We start from the raw sequence: 20,505 nt of genomic DNA, 5'->3' as shown, positions 1-20,505 counted from the left end.
GCCTCTGTGCGATACGGGGCTGGGGAGTCACAAAATAAAACTAGGAGGTAGGACGTTTCAGAGGAAGTTTTGTCCCTCAGCCTTTCCTTCAAGTGCAGAACTCATTCCCACCACAGATGGGGGAAGCTGACAGTTGCACTAGATTCAAAAGGGAGTGGATCAGTGCTTGAAGGAAAGGCAGGTCCATAGCTATTGAGCATGGGAGTGAGGGATACAGCCTCTGAATCTGAAATCTCAAGACCAGGAATAGGGATAGGCATAGGCATAGGCAACCCCCAGCAGGGGTGCTAGTGTGCTATCCGAAGGCATTTTGCTTGGCATGCATGCTTCGGAGTGGACAGGGGGAAGGGAGTCAGGTATACGCTATCACAAAGATAGGATGCTTCTCAGCTCCCACATAATCCACCCCACCACACCAACATCTTACAAATCAAGGTTGCAGGTGTTTTCGGCACTCTGTCCTAGACAATAAATCACAGCTGAAGCACAAGTGTTGATAGGGGAGCACAACTGCACCCTACTGCCACTACCCTCACTGCTGCTGGATGCTGGTTCTAGCCAGGCTCCAGCCCTGCAACCCAACTCCATGCCTAGACCAGGACCACACTCACATACAAGCCTATGCACATAACCACCCTAGATTTAAAATAAATAAATTTTTAAAAAAAAAAAAGCCTTGAGGGAGGACCCTATTCCCTAAAAGAACAGGCTACAGGTAGCCACAAACATCCCCCTTTTCCCCCCACCAGCATGATGCTCAGCGCCAGGGATACAAGGCAAGCTTCAATGGCTGCTGAATTCTTCATTGCTCGTGCCTCAATGTTCTTGTCTGACCCAAAATTGAAAAAGAAATGTGGCCACACCAAGTTCCCGTTCCTTACGGACAGTCTGAATCTTCCGATTAAAGCACAGGCCAAAATCTAGGGATCAGCGTAGCATGCCAAGCCCTACACCTCTCAGCCCCATAGCCCTGGCACTAGTTCAATTTGTCATGTGTTATGGTTAAAAAAAAATGTCCTCATGACCACTAGGATCCCACTTCTCAGAAGCAGGTTTGAGTTCACACCCAGGATTAAATTTGCAAATTTTATGCTACAAGCTCACCATGAAAACACCTAAGCCAGAGGACAAGACACAAATCTGGATTCCCCAACTCTATGCTTAGACCAACACCCCACTCGCATACATCCCTATGCGCACCACCACCCCAAAACCCCCCCAACAACAAAAAAGCCTTCAAGGAGAGTCCTGTGCCCCACAAAAAGAGGCCACAGCCAGCCACAAACACCCCCCTTTTCCCTGCCAGCATGATGCTCAACCCCAGAGAAACAATGCAAGCCTCCAGGGATGCTGACTTCTTCACTGCTTGGGCCTCAACAGTCTTGGCTGCCCCAGAACTGAAAAAGAATAATACATTTTGGCGGCACCAAGTTCCCCTTCCTCAGAGACACTCCAAGTGTTCAGATCAAAGTATGAGCCTAAAATCTGGGGCTCTGCAGAGCCCTGCAGCTTTCAGCCCCTGGGGGGCCCTGGCACTTGTCCAACTGGTTCTGCTCATCCCAGCTTACCATGTGTTGTGGTTAAAACAAAAGTTCTTCAGACCCATCAGGAGCCCACACCCAGCCTTGAACTCTCAACCTTTTTGCCATAAGCTTTACATACAAATCTCCAAACCAGAAGTGAAAACACACCTACAGACCTTCCCCAACTCCCTGCCAAGACCAGCACCATACTTGGATACATCCCTATATTCACCCTCCCAATAACAACAGCAGCAAAATTCACATCCTTGAGGGTGGGCTCTGTGCCCCACAAGGAGACCACACGCAGCTACAAACATCCCTTTTTCCCCTGCCACCACGATGCTCAAACCCAGAGATATAAAATAAGCCTGCAGGGCTGCTGCCTTCTTCAGTGCCGGTGCCTCAACCACCTTAGCTGCCCCAAAATTAAGAGGAAAAACCCCCAAAAACAAATAAAACAAAAAATATTTTGGCACATGGCAAATGGGTACGCACTGTGAGTGCATAAGTCATGCCACTTCCACCCCTGCTGCTCCCAGACCATGCTCTGGTTGAGCTGCAGCCCTGTAGCCCACCTTTAGCACAGAAGTGTGCAAACGTACATTCCCCAGCCACCCACTGCCTATGCCTTAAATGGTACACACTGCAAGTGAGAGAGGAACAGCGGGAAAACTTTAGTGGTGCCCAGTTCACTCTGCCTTTCACCCTCCACATACGGCCAATGTGTGACACAGGAGTCTGGGCACAATGGACCTACGGTCTGACACAGTAAATGGCAGTTCTTAAACCAGTTTTAACCAGAGATTCCATTCTTCTCAGACTTGATGCATAGTTTCTCTTAGGTGAGGATGTCTTAGGGTGGCATCTTTTATTGGACCAACACTGTCAAAAAATCATCTCAGAACTGGGATAGCATGTGTTGTAACAGGTTGATAATGTTTTGAGTGCTGCTGGTTTGATTCCCTCTGCTGCTGGTGCACTGTGAGGTGGCTCTTATTGCAATAGCTGATTCCACTTTTTCTTCTTGTGTTACATGGTTGTCCTTGGGTATTTGTGGTAGGAGGTTTGAACTTGCTGAATTAAGAGGTCAGATATGTCTCCAGGTTAGTGTTTCTTCATTTTGTAGCATAAATGAGTACATTTTATTTCAGCTGACCCCTTTTGGAGTGTTTGGAGAAGAAGATGGTTGAAGAAACTAGGAAACCATTTCCTGCAGAGTTGTGTGGCCTATATGGAGCTGTGTATGTTAGCTAGAGTATTGCAGATGATGAGTCCCCTTAGGTGTATGTTATGTTAGGTCCTTGTTACACCTTACACTGTGATTCGCACAAATGTTGATGGGTGTTAGTGCTAGCTCGAGTTTGGAATGTGTCACATGTCCAGGCCAGCAGACGCCTGAAATATAAGAATCCTAGCACCTACCTGTTCCCCTGGGACAGACACTGCAAGCAGCCACAAGTGGGGGCAGGGGAAATCTGGGGTGCTGGGGTGTGTGTATTTACACCAATGTGTAGCCTACAATGGCTGCACCTTAGTGTAACACGAGCTGCCTAACACAGAGCAAAGATAATACTGTCCAGGAGCGAAATAATATTGAACTGAGTCACTAATACTTAAAACTAGTTTCAGGTGTTAATGTGCAGATAATCCAGGAGTTAAGAGCTCCAGGAGCCACCCAAAATTACCCAACCCTTACTTTCCCATAGGACACAGTCCTTACTTTCCCATAGGACACAATTGGCACCTCTCCCAGGCCATGAACACAGCTGAGTTAAGGCAGGCAGGAGGCAATATCTAACAGCTGATCCACTAGATGGTGCATTCTCACACAAAAAAAAGTGACCAACTGCAGGATATATAAACTTCTCTGTCCATATTCTTCTTTGTCAGCTAAGGTAAAATTTGTTGCAGACTAGATCTGACCCCTGGGTCACAGGTTGCCAATCCTTGCTGTAGGTTTCAGTGTTGACAAATCAATTTTTGCTGACAAAAAACCATTTTGTTGGAAAAAAGATCACCTCTCTCTGTAATGCCAGACAGAAATCTGTCATTTCTAGACTTGTTACAAAAAGTGGCCCTTTTTAATGGACTCAAGTAACAATAAATCTTTTCAACTGTGGACTTACCTTTCTGCATTGTAGTTTAGTCCATCTAGAACAGTGGTTCTCAACCTTTTTAGACACAATATGTAGAGCCCAGATTTCTATTCATTCTGATGTTCTGTTCAAGCATGCACAGTTGAAACAAGGCTTGGAAAAGCCTGGAAAAAGTAAACTTTCGACCTCCTGACCTATTTGTCATTAGTGAACATGTGTTTGGACTGAGGGGTCACAGTTAAGGGGATCAAATACATGTACTTAATACATACCATCAAGGAATATCCCATCTTAAATCACATTTCTGCATCCTTGTTATGTAATGTCTATGTATGGATGTGACTTTAAACAGTGGAAATCTACAGGCTACAAAAATTGACCCAATATATGCCATCAATAAAATACTATGACTTATAAACGAAGCTTAACAACATAGCCTAATAAAGTTTGTGAAGTTTCAGGTCTGATCTGTGAAGGCAGCCTGTAGTAGTGAGATTTTAAAACCAAATAAGTGTGAAGGACCACATGCAACCCACGCAGCATTCTACTCTGGTGAATAAAAAAAAAAATTCCCATTCAAAACGAGACCCCCCCCCCAAGCAATTTACCTTTGCCAGATAAACACATATACACGTCCCAAAGAGAAGCACTTTCCTAAAAACTGTGTATAGAATTATTTTTAAATGGAAAATTTCTAATTAAATAAGTTAATGGCTAGACTACACAGACTAACTTGCAGTCCTGAATTTCCACCCCCACTCCTTCCGCCCCCGCCCCCCAGTAGCTTCATGAGCTTGCTTTTATGGCATGTGTACAGCACGGTGCAAGCACATCCTAGTTCCCCATACCTATCCACCCACTTCTGCTTCCACACCCAAAAATATGCCAGTAAGGATGCTTCAGGGTCATCTCCAGGAGCTGCTCTCAGGCATGCTGGAAACTGGTGTCTTAAGAACAGCTACTGGGGATGACACTGGAATGTCTTTGGGGCAAAGTTCTGGGTTTGGAGCATTTGAGTAGGAGTTAACTAACACTGATAAAGTAATGTTAATCCAAGACTGGGGATGCATAAAAATAAGACCAACAGTTAATTTCTAGTAAATTTGCTGTTTATTTTACATTGTTTTAAAAAAGTCACACTCACAGTAATAAGATACCCATTGTATCCTGCTAAAAATAGCATTTTATTAAGAGAAAAAAGCAGGATAAATTGATGAATAATCCTAAAGGCTTTTCTTTTACAAATATGTAAACAAGCTGACAGCAAGTTAATCACACAATAGAAAAATTAAAGCTTATATTGTATGATTCTTAAAGCTACTATGTTCAGTTTGAACGTAGACTAAATCTGGGGAATTGCAGTACTGCAAAGTCCTTCAAAGCTTTATGAATATTACCTTCACGAATATGCATCTTTTGTAGAAAAAAATACTTTAGGAATACTGACACCTCAACTGATAAAAACAAACTATAAAATGCATCTCGTCACAATATTACCACTGTTGAATAGATCTAGTATTAATTTACCACTCAATATGCCTAATTTTTAAGGTTTTCAATAATGCTTATCAACTTAAATTCATTACTTTTGTGGTAGGTTTCGGATAATATTTAATCACTCAGAGGTAGGGGAAAAAAGTGACCATTTTGTCAGCAGTGTTAGTTACTTTGCTCTTAAATTCTGAACTACATTTATTTGCAAAGATAAATCTTTACCTCTTCATCAGTATACCGAAAGAGTTAAACACATTCTTGGTAAAAAGTAGAAGCTGATAGTTTTACATACACTTAAGATGAAATTTTGTTTAACAACAGAGTTAAAACAGTTCACAAAATCCATCACTGTTTCTGACTAAATGTTTTGAACCTTTTCATAAACTGCAATCTTTAAGTAGCTGAAACTATAAATAGTGCCAGGCAGTAGAAAAGGGCCAGAGTTTTCTGAAAAATGCCTTCTTGCATTTATTTTGGCTATTTTGCTTACATATTTTAATTTCCAAAACATACCAAATTAAGTGGAACCACCTTAGGAATCAACATCTACCTTTATTTAATGTTTTTCTTGGATATCTGCTGGCTAGAACTATGTAAATTATGTGTTCAGTGTTGCTAGCCCAAATTCTGAAAATTCCCTTGACATATATATATGTGATTAGAAAACATATAATGTTTCAGATAAGAGGTCAATCAAATGTCAAGCATGGCAAGAAAACAGGTAATAAATAGGTTGAGTGGTAGATATGATACAACTAACTCAAAGACATGATTCAAGGTATGGGATGAATTAGCAAAGAACATATCAGGTTGTTGGAAAGACTCAAAAAGAAGATGTTGGAATGGAACTGACCAAGATCATGCATAAAATTCTTTCCTACTGAACTGTAAAATAGCCATTCCTCAGTGGTGCTGGGCTCATTGGGAGTGCAATGTGGCATTCAAGTGGTAAAAAACAAAAAAAGGTAATTATGCAGGGGTGGGGGAAAGAGGAGTGAGGAGCAAGACAAAGGCAGCGAGAGATAACGACAGATATGAGTTAATATACCTTCTTCCACCAGGTTTGCATCTGCAATGGAAAATGTCATGTTTGGCTGCCAACATATACAACCAAGCCCCTAGGCTACTTTTAAATGGAAGGCGTACAGCTAAAACCCTTGCACTGCTTTGAAAAATCTCAGCCCTTAATCTAAACATTTGTAGAAAAAACCTGCGTCATAGAAGAGATGCTATCAATACGGCCTCTGGAGTTATTGAGCTGGTAAGTCAGAGTAGTTGTAGACTGACCAGGAGTCTGCCACTACATATAAAAGACATACAACAGAATGGGTAGTATTTAAATGACTGTAGACTCTTATGACTCTTTATGCTCAAGAGAATGACTCTTTATGCTCAAGAGAATGACTCTTCAAAATGTGTATGAGGCTGCAGAAAACTTGAAATCGGCAGCCTTGAAAAGTGAGGCCTGCCTCTCCTGTAAAAGGTGTTAATTTCTCAAGAGGCAGTGATCATTACAGGTGCTTTTATTGGACCAACTGCATGGTTGCGGTAGACTTCGAGAAAAGTTTCTGAATATGAACCATTCCTCATCAGGTTAATGTCTCCTAATGACAACAATTTTATTACATCTCCCCTACCTTCTTAAGTGCCAGTCATAGGCTAATAAACCTAAATCAAAACAGAGAAAGCTATACTAACTTGACTGTGGTAGCACCGAAGTACAAAGAACCTAAGTGCATCTAATACACGTGCAGCAAGGCTGCAGAGAGCTTCAGAGCAGACTCAATTAATTGTGTCTGCTGGAGTGTGGTAATTACCATGATCCAGCAGACTCCAGCATCACGTGTATCAGTATCTCTGTGCTAAAAATGGCAGCCTGGGGGCCACAAGCTAGCCCTCACCCCCAAGAGCTCCCATTGCATCATACAGGTAGCCTGGCTCACCCACTTCTGGCCTTATGTGTTGCAGAGGCAACCCTTCTCCTCCCTCCCCTCACATCATAGGCACGTCTGCTACCACTGCACCCACCCCCACTCCTGGCCATGTGTGCCACCCACTTTGTGCGAGAAGCCTGGATCCTCTTGCCATGTGCATGCAGCACAAACAACTCAGCTCCCTTCCTCAGTGCATGCACAACATGGGAACTCCAGCCTTCTCCTGCTACTTCCCAGAAGCAGGGACAGGAAATAGAAGCTGGAAGACAGAGAGAGGAACCCCAAAGAACCTGGCTACCATGGCAAAAGCAACTGAGGGAGTGGGGTGGTAGCCAGAGCCTGCAGGTCACATGTATCTCAGAGGTGTAAAAATTAAGGTCTCTGCTGCACAATTCAAATCTAACAGGATGTAAGGGATAAATCCTTGCCAATAATGCTCAAATATCATGGCAGCTGGCTTGATACAAGAACGGAAAAAGAAGGGAATGGTAAAAAATGTTTGGAAAAATAAGTCCTAATAATATATGGTGTATACATTTTGCTTCCTTGTAACTGTTTCATGAAATCTTTCAGCGAAGCTATGTCAACTTTGTTGTTTTTAATCCCTCATGGAATGCTACAGATACCAACTAAAAAGTAGTGCCTTTTTTAAACTTGTTCTGTACAACAGCTTTAGTATTCACTCAGTTAGGTGTCTGCACTAGACTTCCAAATTCTCACCATTTCAGCTCTACTTAAGGTAACACTAATATAAATTAGCCACACTTAACCACTGTGGGCATATGTACTTGTACAATTAGTGCGATACAATAAACTCTGGCACAGCTTGCCCCAGAGTTCATTGCTCCCAGGTGCTGTGCTTACATGTGTGCCTGAGACCACACCACAGTGAGTGAGATTGGAACAGCCCAAGCTACCAGAGGAGCTGGGGGGTCAGCCTGCTGGCCCAGGGCTCCTCCAACACAATTCAACATACTGTGGAGGGCCTGGCTGGGGCACAAGGGTGCTCCAGTGTGGGGCTGGCCAGCAGGCAAGTCCTCTCTCACTGAAGCATCCTTATGCCCCAGCCAGACCCATCAACATTACACAAGTTGCTGTGCACTAAACAATGCCACCAAAGGATAGTACTTGTGTTTACAAGTACTAACCTACAGCAGTTCTTATTAGTTTACTGCAACCTAACAGAGCCACACATGTTGAGACTTTACTGCGGAGCTAATTTGTCCTTTCCACAGTAAATGTCTCATGTAGATGCACCCTGTATCATGCAACTCTACACAGAGAAAATCTTTGTGATACTGATTAAAACAAGATGGGACAGCTTGCTATACTAATGACCCAGAAGATGCTTCCACCAGTAGACCTGCTCTGGTGGTAATAACAGCTCAAATCGGAAAAATCTTAGGACAGGCCTAAAGGATCTGTTAGAGGCTGTGTTGAGCTTGTATGTGAGGATGGTAAATGAGCGGGAAGCTAAAGAGGAATTTAGGGGCTCTGGCCTCATGGGGGAGAAGGAACACGTGTCCAGGGCCCTAGCCAGAAGGCATGATGATAAGTAAACATTATCAACTATAATGACCAAAACAAAGCCAATAGCTGATGTCATTTCCCCTTTTACTGGTGCTGATCCAATAGGCAACTGATATATCGGTGCACTTCTAGCCTTTGCTTAGATTTATCATATTTGGTGTAGATCTATATAGCAGAGAGATATATTGACATGATCTTAAGACAGCAGCCTTTTAAAAAATAGTGATACATGTACCACTTCACAACTATACATAGTATTTTCCGGTCTGTATTGGTTAGAGATATCTGTGTAAAAAAAGTTTCTTCAGAATCAGTCTCATATCACACAACAATCCAAAGTCACTACTGTGCTGTACTGTACTGTACTATCGCTGCAATATCAGACACTTGTAGTAGTGAATTAGCTGGAGAATAGATTTGGAAAATTATGCACATGCCTTAGTAATAACTGAAGAATACTAAAGAAATTAAGCAAAACCATATAATCAAATTCTAAAGACTAATTATAACCCATGTAGGACACCAAATAAATAATCCAACACAAACCTAGTCGATTTAGGGTTCCAATTCATTTCTGAGAAGATATTCATGTCAATTGGAGTTGCAGATCACAACTCAGGTCTCCAATACCAAGTACTTGCTATAATCTTTTTCCTACCACAACTTGAAATTGAAAACTATTACAAATAAGCTGCTTTATATCTGAATGTGCTTGAGGAAAAGTACTTCCTAAAAAGCAAAAAGGCACCCAGCCAAGTTCTTAAACAGTGACAATTAATTAAAGCATATGGAAGATGCAAAAGAAACAGATGACAATACAAGGATTTAACTACTGGAATAAAAATAACAACAAAATACAAAACCTACTACAAACCAACCACTCATCTAACTTAAAAAAATATCACTAATATGACATGTACAGCTGTAAATTAGTAAACAACTGTGCAAATCTGTACAGATAAAGTGCTGTGTGAACACCTGGCTTGCATCAAATAATGTTTAGAATGTAATTATGTTACAGCTCAGAAATATAACGGAAGGTTCTTTGAGGACATGCCAAGTTTAAATGGCTTTCCCTTTTTCCTCCCTGCATCCTTATCCATTGTTCCTTGAACTGTACATTCTATGCCAATATAAAGGCTTTTTCAGAAATCCTAGTTTGGGAAAAATAGTTTAATTCAAGTACATCTCTTTTTCATTGTAAACTAGGGGACAGAATGGGCTTAATTTTCATTAAGTTCTGAATACCTAAAACTTCAACTGATGGTAATGGAAGTAGTAGCAGCTCACTACCTTTGAAAGTCAGGCTTCACTTTGTCATTACATTTTGTAAGAAATTAAATGAATAAGTGTGGAAACTTAGAATCTGACCTAGTCAAATGTAAGTGTCATGTCCAAGTGATAAGCAATTAAACAAAAGCTGAGAGAGTAGCATATTCAGCTATTTAGACTGATAAAACTAAGTCCTATAACCATGTTTACTGTTCTCATATATACAAATCCTGGATATTTGATATGCTGGAATCAAGTTACTAAAATACAGCAACTATCTTCAGATATTAGTGGAATACAGTTAAAAATACACCGCAGGTCTCTTCTTCACTTTATATTTTAATGAGCCATAACGTATCTGAAAAGAAAAAAATGGGTTTAGAAATCAAGTATTGCTATTCAAACAGCATAAAAATCGCCAAGATAAAAAAAAGTGAACTGGTCATTTGTTATTAACATTCACAAAGCTCATATCCTCGTAATATCTGTTGAACCCTCAGCTATTGGTAAACAGTCATGTAGCACTAGTAACCAGGACAGTTTTGTTTTATCATCTGCTGCCTTAAACCAAAAAGCCATTTCTTTTGAACATGTTTTTGTCGTCACCTCAAAAACCGGATGATAGCAATGTGTTTTCCCTGGGATTTGATGTTAGTCAAACTAAATGGTAAAGATTGTGGCGGCATCTCTTCAAGGGCAGGACCTGACACTAGTTCTCTAGGATCTGTACTCATTACTTGTTGTGTTCCAGGAGTGTTCAAACCACCATACTACATATCCCTAAATCACCTGAGATGTGCTTGTTAGGCTACCTTCTTCTGATTGTCATTCTGTTGTCTATCTATCTATCTATCTATATATATATAGACAGACATAGACATATATATCCCACTCAGTATAGAAATGGGAGTGGTCCCAGCAAGACATTCCTTTTGAAACAGCTTTTGGGAGTGCTCTTTTCCCTCTCACCTTCCTTTCTGTCTAAAAACAAAGCCAAAATATGACCATTTTTAGGGCATGCTGAAGGTCCTCTTTTCACTCTGGTTGAGGGCCAAGGAATTGCAATGAAGCAGGGTACTTGTATGTTGTGGTATATTTGGTTGGTAATTTGACTAAAACTGCTGATTCTTTATCCCCACTTTTGTTACAAAGCCAAGTAGACCAGGTTTAGTGCTCTTTGTTCAATACATCCACAAGAGCCACAGAAAGGAACTTGGTCTTCTGCATTATGACGGGGCAGCAGGGTTTATCATCCATATTTAAATGAAGACACTACAATACATGGGCTACTTTCTCCTTCCAAGTGGTTTCCAGACATTAGGTCTGCAGCACTCTGACAAACATGCATTTAAAAAGCACTGTTCAAATTCATTTATTCAATGTTTTCTTATAGGTTCCCCATATTTTTCCTGTTTGTTGTTTAGTTGAATAAGTAGATGCTTCCCTCATTTCTCCTAGGAAGCCAGAAATGGAACTAAATTCAGACCTATGTGGAGAAGGAAAATATTCTGGACTATACCTACATTTGGTGTTTTATATTTCAATTAAAAGTGCTGAATTACTCTAACATTTTAAAATTATAAAAGAGTGTGCATGCTTGGACTTTTTACCTTTCAAAATTACTTTATTACCAATAAAAACGAATATTGTTAGTGAACTAATGCACTTGCCTCTTTGCGGCCTTTAATACTTTTTACAGATTTCATGCTCTGAGATCTTCGAAGGCCCCTCTGAGCAAACATCTCATCTTCTGAATGTGTCCCATCCATTTCCTCATCAGTTTTATCATCTCCAGAATTTCTCTCTAACTGAATCCTGTAACCTAAGAATAAACCATAGGGTAGAGATTTGGTTATAGAGAGAATGGTAGCACAATATTTAATTTGTGTAGGCAAAATAAAACAACGAAGATTCAAGTTAGTTAAGGATCCACTAATTTTGCTGAAACTAGATGAAAAATTTTTCTTTGACATATACTCTTTATCTAGCTAAAATAGTTGTGCATCAGCTGTCTCAAAATAGAAAAGAAACATCTGCAAACAGCAATGTGCTCTAAAATTAAGTACATCAGCATTTTACTGCCCTGATCACACAGTTCTTAGGTCTGTCTTTGGCCATGACACATTTATCCTTTTAGAGTTGTCCAGCTGCCACTAATAATTTAGTCACTCCTCTAACTTACTGTTTTCTTGGAAGAGTTCTTTGTGCTACTGCAGTTGGGGATTAGCGGCAAATACTGTGTGCATATAGCAAATTCAGAGCTGTATTTAAAATAATGTTTGAAGCTACTAATCAGGTTTTTTGCTCTGGTCTCTTTCATTTTTCTTAAATGAGCTCTTCAAATTTCACATACATAATTCTTTAAGTGTCATGTCTCAAGAACAAAGACATACCCAATAACATACTACAGTTAAATAGCAAGGTTCCAGAAGTTATTTCAAGCCAGCCAGACAAGTATGCTTAAAATAATGGAAATCCAATCCTAATAAATCCAACAGAAAGGAACATAAGCTCTAGCAGGTAAAATGGAAGACAGAAGTGCTAAAAGGGAATATAAAGTACAAACAGTAAAATTAGGCAAAGTATATAAAGATCCCCTAACTGCAGTGTTCTGAAGCGTTTAGGAGGGTTTATTTTTAAATTATTCTTCATCCAAATTTCATTTTAACAATGCTTTTCTCAAGACTCACAACAACTACCTCATCCAGAAGTTATGCTCATGTTGAGTACAAACTTGACTATATCTGTCCCTAAATTTAACTGAATATATTACCAAAGATTTTCACTAGAGGGTGCAAACTGCTTTGTAAAGCAACAAAGCTTAGCTACAAGCCCATCCTGTCTTATTTGGATCCAGGAGTGGACAATACATACAAAATGCAAAGTCAAGATAATTTACTAAGTTAAAAATTAGCATAAATACAATAACATTACAGCTAATTTATGACAAATTACTGCATTTTGTATTAAAATAGTTCTTTTGCAGACTGGAATGTTGAGCACTTTCAAACAATTCAATTCAAGAACGTACAAAGCATAGAGAAGTGGCCTGTACACAGCAGCTGTAACTGCATCACTTGTAAAGCAAACACTGGCACAATGTATTTATCCTCTCAAGAAGGGCCTCTGGGTAAGTGCACTTCCCATTTCAATCATCATCACCTACCCTACCAATTATTTATTCTCCAGAACAGTTCTGTATAACCTTTAACAGGCACTGTTTTATGGGAAAACACACCTTATCCCAGGCATTTTGTAACTTAAACAAAAAAAACCTAGATAAAATAAAACTGAACTATTCCCTTGCAAGGGACAGTAACTTATTTATATTTTAGTCAGGCTTCAGCCACAAAGTACAAGAAAGAACTTTTGCAACTGAACTTTTCTAATCTTTTCTTTAAAGTGGCACGGAGACTCATAAGCACAATGCGTTCATAATGGAAGACAAGATACCTCCTAGAATCTTAAGTGTTTGCTGCTAGTTGCTACAGTCAAGGGTAAATCCAGGTAAGGGATGCAGTCATATCCACCTTTGATTCCACTCCGCATTTCATTTCAACTTTTCATTCCATGGGCGTTAGCAACGCTCTCTCGTTTTTAATAGTCTCTAATGGTTCCACTGATAAGGTTATCCTTTCTTCTGCAATTCTGCTGCCTGTTAGATGCTCCTGGTACGGTAGCTCCCATTTCATAGCTCAGCAGACTGTTTTTAACCCTGACTACAAATATTAACTCAAGTGAACTTTAACTCAGGAGTGAAAATAACCTTTAGTGATGCATTGGATGCACTGTCAAGATGCTCAGAAAAGCTTAATTTTGTTTTATGAATTTGAAAAAGATGTACACTTGATTCTAACAACAGAACTATACATACACACACACACACACTATTTTTGCCTACTTTGTGTTTTTATGTTATATATTATATAGCAAATTAACACACATTCCAGTAAAGTTCGGGGGTTTTTTTGCTTCTAGTTTCTTTTTAACCAGAAAAAAAGTCACTTGTGTTACGTGATGATCAGGGATCCTGGTTTTCCATGATTATAAACAAACAAACAAATAGCAAATTCTCTGATAAAAGCCGCAAAATCCATGATTAAAATTAAAGACTCCCTACAGCTTCCCCCCAGCCCTACTGGTACCTACTCCCACAACAGCCCCCCCCAGCCTCACACATGCAGGCGCAGGCACAGGCACAGGCACGTACAAACTAGCAGGTAAGTGTGTGTGGGGGAAAGGGAAGGGGTTAGGAGAATCTAGATCGAGAATGGGGTGGGAGGGGAGTGCGTCTCTGTGCCTGCTCCCAGGAACAGGGCTAGGGGGGCAATGGCAGTGGCACCCCTCTCTGGGCTGCACGTGCACTGCCCAGCTGGCCTGACAGAGGAGAGTAGGGGGAGCACTCATACACAGTGGCTGCCACTGCCATCGCCCCATGCTGCCACTGCTACGTCGCTTGCCTGTAGAGCCTCATGTACAACAAGCCACGGCAAAGCAGTATGAGCCGTAGCAGTGGCAGTGGCATGGGGTGGTGGCGGCCACCCTGTGCAAGTCCCCCCCTCCACCCACTCTGTCCAGCTGGCCAGGCGGCATGTGTGCAGCCCACAGAGGGACACCAAAGGGCGGGGAGGGGGCAAAGCAGTCATGGGGCAACTGGCACCAGCAATGCAGCATGGGATGTGGCACTGACAATGCGGGGCAGTGGCGCCCATGTGCAAACCCCATCCCCCCATCCGGCTGGGTGGTGCATGTGTTGCCCACAGAGGGGCACTGCTGCCCACAGCCCCTCCAGCCCTGCTCCTGCGAGCAGACATAGAGATGCACTCTGCACCCCACTCCATTCTCAATCATACCCCAGCCAGCTTCTCACAGCCAGCTTCCCACCCAACCCTGCCCTGCAAGCCCAAGCCCCACTACCTTACAGGCTCCACGAATGAACAGTGAGCCTGATCCAAGCCTAGGGTGAGTGCAAGCCTCAGACCCCATCCTTCCCCCTCTCCCTTCCCCTCTAAGCAGGGCTAGAGGTTTCCCACCCTTTTTGCAATTAGCTCTTGCAGGCTGGAACTCTGCTAGCCTGCAGAGCTCCTTGCAAAACCAGGAAATCTGCAGATTTCTCTGCTAAAAGGTAAGATCCATTTTCTCTCTAATAAAAATGGGAAATACGTGGTTTTCACTGTTTTCACATGGGAACCAGAAAACCTGGATCCCTGGTGATGATGCACCCCACCTTTCTCCATCCCCTTTTCAAAATCCTAGATCCACCAATGGCTACAATAGATATCTTTTTCGTTTAAAATTAATACAATACAGTCTAAAATATACAAGACATATTGTTTCAATATTTTTGTATTGTGACAACTTAATGACTAACTTTGTTACTGCCAAACAAGAAAATTCACCTTTTAACCAGTGACTTTACCAACATTATGAACCTGTAAATTTACCTTTCATACTTATTTACTCAATTTCAGAACAGCTACCATTAGTAACAGTTACAAATAGAATCCAAAATATTTGTCTTCTACTTCACTAAACTTGAACTTAAGTAGCTCAACAAAGGTAGTTTACTTAAATAAGTTGTTCTCATACCTTACCCTCATTTTTATAAAAGAAAAGAACCTGCAAGATAAAACAAATCCACAACCTTAGTTACATGGTTTAAAAATATTATTATGAATACCAAATTTTTTTAAATAAGGAGACAGTTTGCAAATATTTAAAGGCAAAAAAGTACTTGTTCCTTCTCTTTCATTTATCAGAATTCAAAGGCACAAAAGGGATGCAAAGTCTGAGAAAGATAATACATACCCAGAGATTCACTGACTGAACTTTTGGTTTTCTTTCTGGTTTCTGGTAAAGCCTGATAGGGTCTCTGTCCTATAGGCTCATCTCCTTGAATAGCTGTTAAATCATGCATACTGAAACTTCTCAGCCTTTCAGTTATTGCACCTTGACTCTGGAATACAGTAATAGTTTCTTTCAAGAACAAATGGAGAAGGCTTACTTACTCTTAATACCGATTTAAGAAAGTTAAACATATGCTTTCTTATTTTACAATTTTATCTTAAGACATGCATGCAAAAGATTGGTATTTGTTTTACGAAGTATTCATTTTCCCCTCCTGTGTAAGTGGAATTTGCTCAAGCTTAACATTAGGATATTCCATGAAAAGGATTTAAAAAAATAGCAATAAAGCAGTGTGGTGGCAGTACAATTATTAATGTTTTAGTTCTAATTTTTTGCTCTTTATTCTAAGCAGATTAAAGATTCTCCCCTCTTCCTGATATGCCTTTAAATGCCTAATCAGGAATGCTAAATATACATGAATACATACATATTACCCATTTCCACTTCTCAACTTTTCAACTGTAGTTTTCAGAACCCTCAATTAAAATTACATAAAGCATTTTACATGGAGGTCCAAATTATACTCGTTTCTCCACAGCATAAAAAATACTTGAAAATGAGTTCTGCAAGGAACAAAAGCAATACAAAGGATTTTATATTTTCCTTATACATCAATATTAATCAGTATTGGTGGTAAAAGAATTAAAAGACCTGAAATCAGTCGGGAACTGGTACCAATACAGAACAACTCATTGAAAGATGTTTGAAAGCACAGCCTAAAGTGGCCAGAGGTTATAAAAGTCTAGTCAGAGTTCTCATGAAGATACCTGTTATGACTTTAAAAATGTAGCAGTGCACTCTGACACAGCTAAGGGATCTTAATGAACAAATATTACCTTACAAGTACATTTGACACTTTAAGGAGGTATTAAATGCCCCTCTTGGAAAAAATACATGTGGAAAATAAACAGCTAATGCTAAAGTTCACTTTTGCCAAATGAAAGAAAGATGAGCAACTAAAAGATAGTTAAATTAATAAAATTAAGATGATATATGCATTAAGTAAAGCTAAATTAAAATAATGTTGCTTAGTATTCCGATTTCAGTTACCAAGTCAAGCACTCATTTTCTTGTGCAACTTTAATTCTTCCCTCTTATGCATTTTATATTAGCTTTTAGCTATGACTGATTTCATGCACAAGCAGGACAGTATTCACTGAGTAGAGAAGCTATTTGATTTTTTTTTTTTTTATCTTCATAATTGAAGCCCTCTAATACAGGCCTCAATCACACAACTAAAATAACTAATAGTATTAGTTGAGAGTAGGAAAAAATTATTGTGTGTGAACTAATCAACAATTATTCATACAAAAGAAAATTGCAGGTTACACCTAGAAAGGTAACCCAACTTCACAGATTGTCAGAATCAAAATGGAAAACAATATGAATAGGGAAGACTCCAGCAGAGTTGGTCCTACATCCAAGACTGCTAACCTATTCTTAATGGGTATGGACATGTGTACATTTTGAGGCATTTAAAAAAAAAAATGCATACGCTGGTAGGTTCTAATTACATGTGGACAAGCCAGGCAAGTGTGGCAAAACTGCCCCAAATTTAACACTGCTTCATCCAGCATTAAAGTTGGAGTGATTTAGATTTGTTACATGTGAACAAGCCAGGAATGATAAATTAGACTGTAACAGCTGCTGCCCTTTTAAAATGCCTCCAAATGTATATGTCCATATCCAATAGGGGTGTGTGAAACAGGTCATATTCAATTTGGATTCGGCCCAAATTGGGGACAGTGATTCAATTCATCAATTCAGAACACTGTCCCCAGTTCAATTCGGCCAAATCTGAATCTTAAGATTCAATGCCAATTCGGAGAATCAGCGAGTCGGCCACAGACACGGCTTTAAACGTTTTTTCTACATACCCTGAGGTATCAGGAATGGCTTATAAATGCTGCGATGCTGGGACAGATACAGCATCCAACAGGAACGCGGGGGGCCCCCCTGCGTGCTTGGCGGCAAACTCGGAAGTGGGCCAGAAGTACTTCTGGTCCACTTCCAGGTCTGCCAGGGAGCACGCTGGAGGGACCCCGTGCCCTCCCGGCTTAGCAATCGGCCACAGGGGGACCCTGGGTGCCCCCCCCCAGACCCAGGAGGCACCAGTTGCTGAGCCACAGAGGTGCAGGGGAGACCCCCACCACGCTCCACAGCAGGCCCAGAAGTGCTTCTGGTCCACTTCTGGGTCTAATGCTGAGCGCACTGGGGATCCTCCCGTGTTTCTATGGGACCCTTCATGTGCCCCGGCATCTCAGCATTCGTGAGCCACCTGCTACCTTGAGGTATGCAGAAAACATATTTAAAGCTGCGTCTATGTCCAAATCATCAGATCTCTCCGAATCAATTTGGAGGGTTCCAATTCAATTTGGAGAGATAAAAGCGTCTCCTAATTCTATTTTGATTCAGAGATTCAGCCAAGTCTCTGCCGAATTGAATCAGGGGCCAAAGCTTCACAAAGCCCTAATATCCAATACATGTAATCTAAGGCTAGGGACAGAACTTACACATAGACTGGTTTAAAAGATCAGAAACTGGTTTAAACGTGTAACAGAATAGAAATTCAGCGCACAAAAACCACTTTCAAAATGACCAAAACCACTTCAAGATAAACCTGATTGGATGTAGTATGAGATTTAACTGATTTAGGTCAAACCAGTTTATGGAACTTGTCCCAGATCCCTTTCTGGTTCAAGTTAATTCACAGTCCCCCAGCATCCCAGCATGCTTTGCAGCCCTGGACTATGATGCCTGCCCCAGTGGAGCAGGAACTACCTCATCCCTCTGTTCCTTAGCCTGCTTTTGCCTGCGTCTATCAGCCCATAGGGATGGCCAATGGGTCGGGGGGGGAGAAGAGGAACAGATCGCCAGCCTCCCTCGCCAGGGTCTACACAGGACATGGAGGGAGGGAAAGGCCCTGTGGTGTGGGCTTTTCAGACCCTGGCAGCCTTCTCTCCTCCCCACCTCCAAGCTGCTGATTGCTTCAAAGGCTGCCACAGAAGCAAGGGAGAAAGTCCTCCCAGCCAGGCGCCTGCCCCTGCTGCCCATCATGGTGGCCCCTGGCCTGTGGGGCTCCCCCCCAACCCAGCTCAGGGTCCCCCAGCCTGGGGCAGCTCCAGGAGCTGAGGGGAATCTTCTCTTTCTGAACCTTGCCTCAACTCCTGCTAATCTCAGGCAGCTTGAGGGAATGAAAAGAAATTCTCCTGCTCCTCCACAGCTGGTTTTGCCTTTGCCTGTGAGCCTGAGGCAAAACAAATGCAGGAAACAGAGGAATTTCCCTCTGCTCACTGAGCTATCCCTGAGACTCTAGCACCTAAGGCAAATGGGTGGGGTTGGATTAATCAAGTCTGCTCCCAAGGGGCAGATCTCTGGCACATCACTGGAAAAAAGTATGTGTATAATGTCCTTGGTTCTTAATACAATGCATCTTCACATGGGCCAAAGCCTATTTTTCAATGTAGGAAAGCAGCAGAAAAAAATATTTTTTCTGTGTACTGTCCAGGGTTCAAGCTGCCTTAGGACTACATAGGTGGGGCACTGAGAACTGCATGCACAGTACTGATGGAAGACAGGATTTGACAACTGATCAAAAGACTATGCTGTATATCACAAATGGGAAGCAATTATTTGCAAGACCTTATAACTGGTCAAGTGAGAATGGTTTTTTTCATAGTGCCAGAAAAAAAAGACACGTCTTTGACCAAAAATGATTGTCTTTGAGAAATTTTCAAAGTCTAAAACAATTAAAAGAAGTTCAAAATAGTTGTAAGATTTATTTTTTTAATTGAAAAGTATTTGACAACTTGAGTATAAAAGGGTCTCCCACTCCCATGCTACATAACTGAATTTTTAAAAGAAAAATGTAGAAAGCTCTTATCTGCCATTACTGAAGTAGGAGCACAAAAACTATGACTAGCCACAACTTTCAACTACAACTTGTCAAAAATTCATGAGATGAACATAATTGGGCCTCCTCTTAGATGAGATGCCTTCAAACAAACAACTCCTGTGGGAATTAGCATTTGTGATTCAGAGTCAATAATGAGGCAATACCACAGCAAGGTGGTAGGGAGATGCAGTACTAGAGTAAAAGACTAACACACACACTGACAAAGTATAATCACAATAAGTCATTTAAGATCCCACAGCAATTTTCACAAATATAATTAAGCCTGGGAATTCTAGCCAACTTTAAGATTGGTTAGTTATGTTCTGCCTTTCTAAATTCTACATGGAGTTTCAATTAGTTAACAGCCATTTTCTGTATTGTGGGATTGAGGAGACATTATTTACCAAGTTTCACCCACTAGAAATTGAACTAAGCAAGGACAATTCTTGTAAAAATATTCTCTAATATACATTGTGCCTGCAGGCATGAACACAGACACAGACACATAATTTGCAAGATGTTATGATGTTCTGGGATGAGAGGATCATTTTAAAAGCTAAGTATTCTGTATATTAGCTATGAATTTATCAGGTTTATATACTGCCCTAACCAAAAAAGGCCCTCCATGATACATATTCCTATGTCCAGGAAAAACATAGCCTTCAGTCTTAAGATAAAATAGCTTGGACCTTCTGCCACAACTAGCGCTTGTAGATCACTATGGGAAGCATACAGGATAAATGATCTATGAGATGCTTCCATTTTATATTTTTCTTGAATAGCTACATTTTACTGATAAACTGCTTTGTTTTATGTATTTCCCACAGAACTGGAAGTATACACAATCACAGCAT

The 20,505-nt window shown here is 40.9% G+C and overlaps 2 protein-coding genes across 3 annotated transcripts in view; both read right to left on the bottom strand.

Moving 5' to 3' along the window:
* The window catches only part of LOC109312438 (solute carrier family 22 member 15-like), a 63,360-nt gene extending 54,147 nt beyond the window's left edge, over positions 1-9,213 (bottom strand). Inside the window, exon 1 of the mRNA XM_019538468.1 lies at positions 9,124-9,213. The gene's annotated coding sequence lies outside the window, so the exon portion shown is untranslated. The remainder of the gene's footprint in view (positions 1-9,123) is intronic.
* The window catches only part of REEP3 (receptor accessory protein 3), a 71,487-nt gene continuing 59,626 nt past the window's right edge, over positions 8,645-20,505 (bottom strand). For both annotated transcript variants that reach the window (XM_019538470.1, XM_019538472.1), the window contains 3 exons: positions 15,658-15,805; positions 11,520-11,671; positions 8,645-10,207 (listed from right to left, as the gene is read on the bottom strand). In XM_019538470.1, coding sequence (XP_019394015.1) covers positions 10,151-10,207; positions 11,520-11,671; positions 15,658-15,805 — 357 coding nt within the window. In that variant the 3' untranslated portion in view covers positions 8,645-10,150. The remainder of the gene's footprint in view (positions 10,208-11,519; positions 11,672-15,657; positions 15,806-20,505) is intronic.

The sequence above is a fragment of the Crocodylus porosus genome, unplaced genomic scaffold (genome assembly GCF_001723895.1).
Source record: "Crocodylus porosus isolate Cpor-Errol unplaced genomic scaffold, CroPor_comp1, whole genome shotgun sequence".
Taxonomy (NCBI): Eukaryota; Metazoa; Chordata; order Crocodylia; family Crocodylidae; genus Crocodylus; species Crocodylus porosus.
Note: the sequence above shows the minus strand (reverse complement) of the source record. Positions and strands in the feature narration are given on the sequence as shown.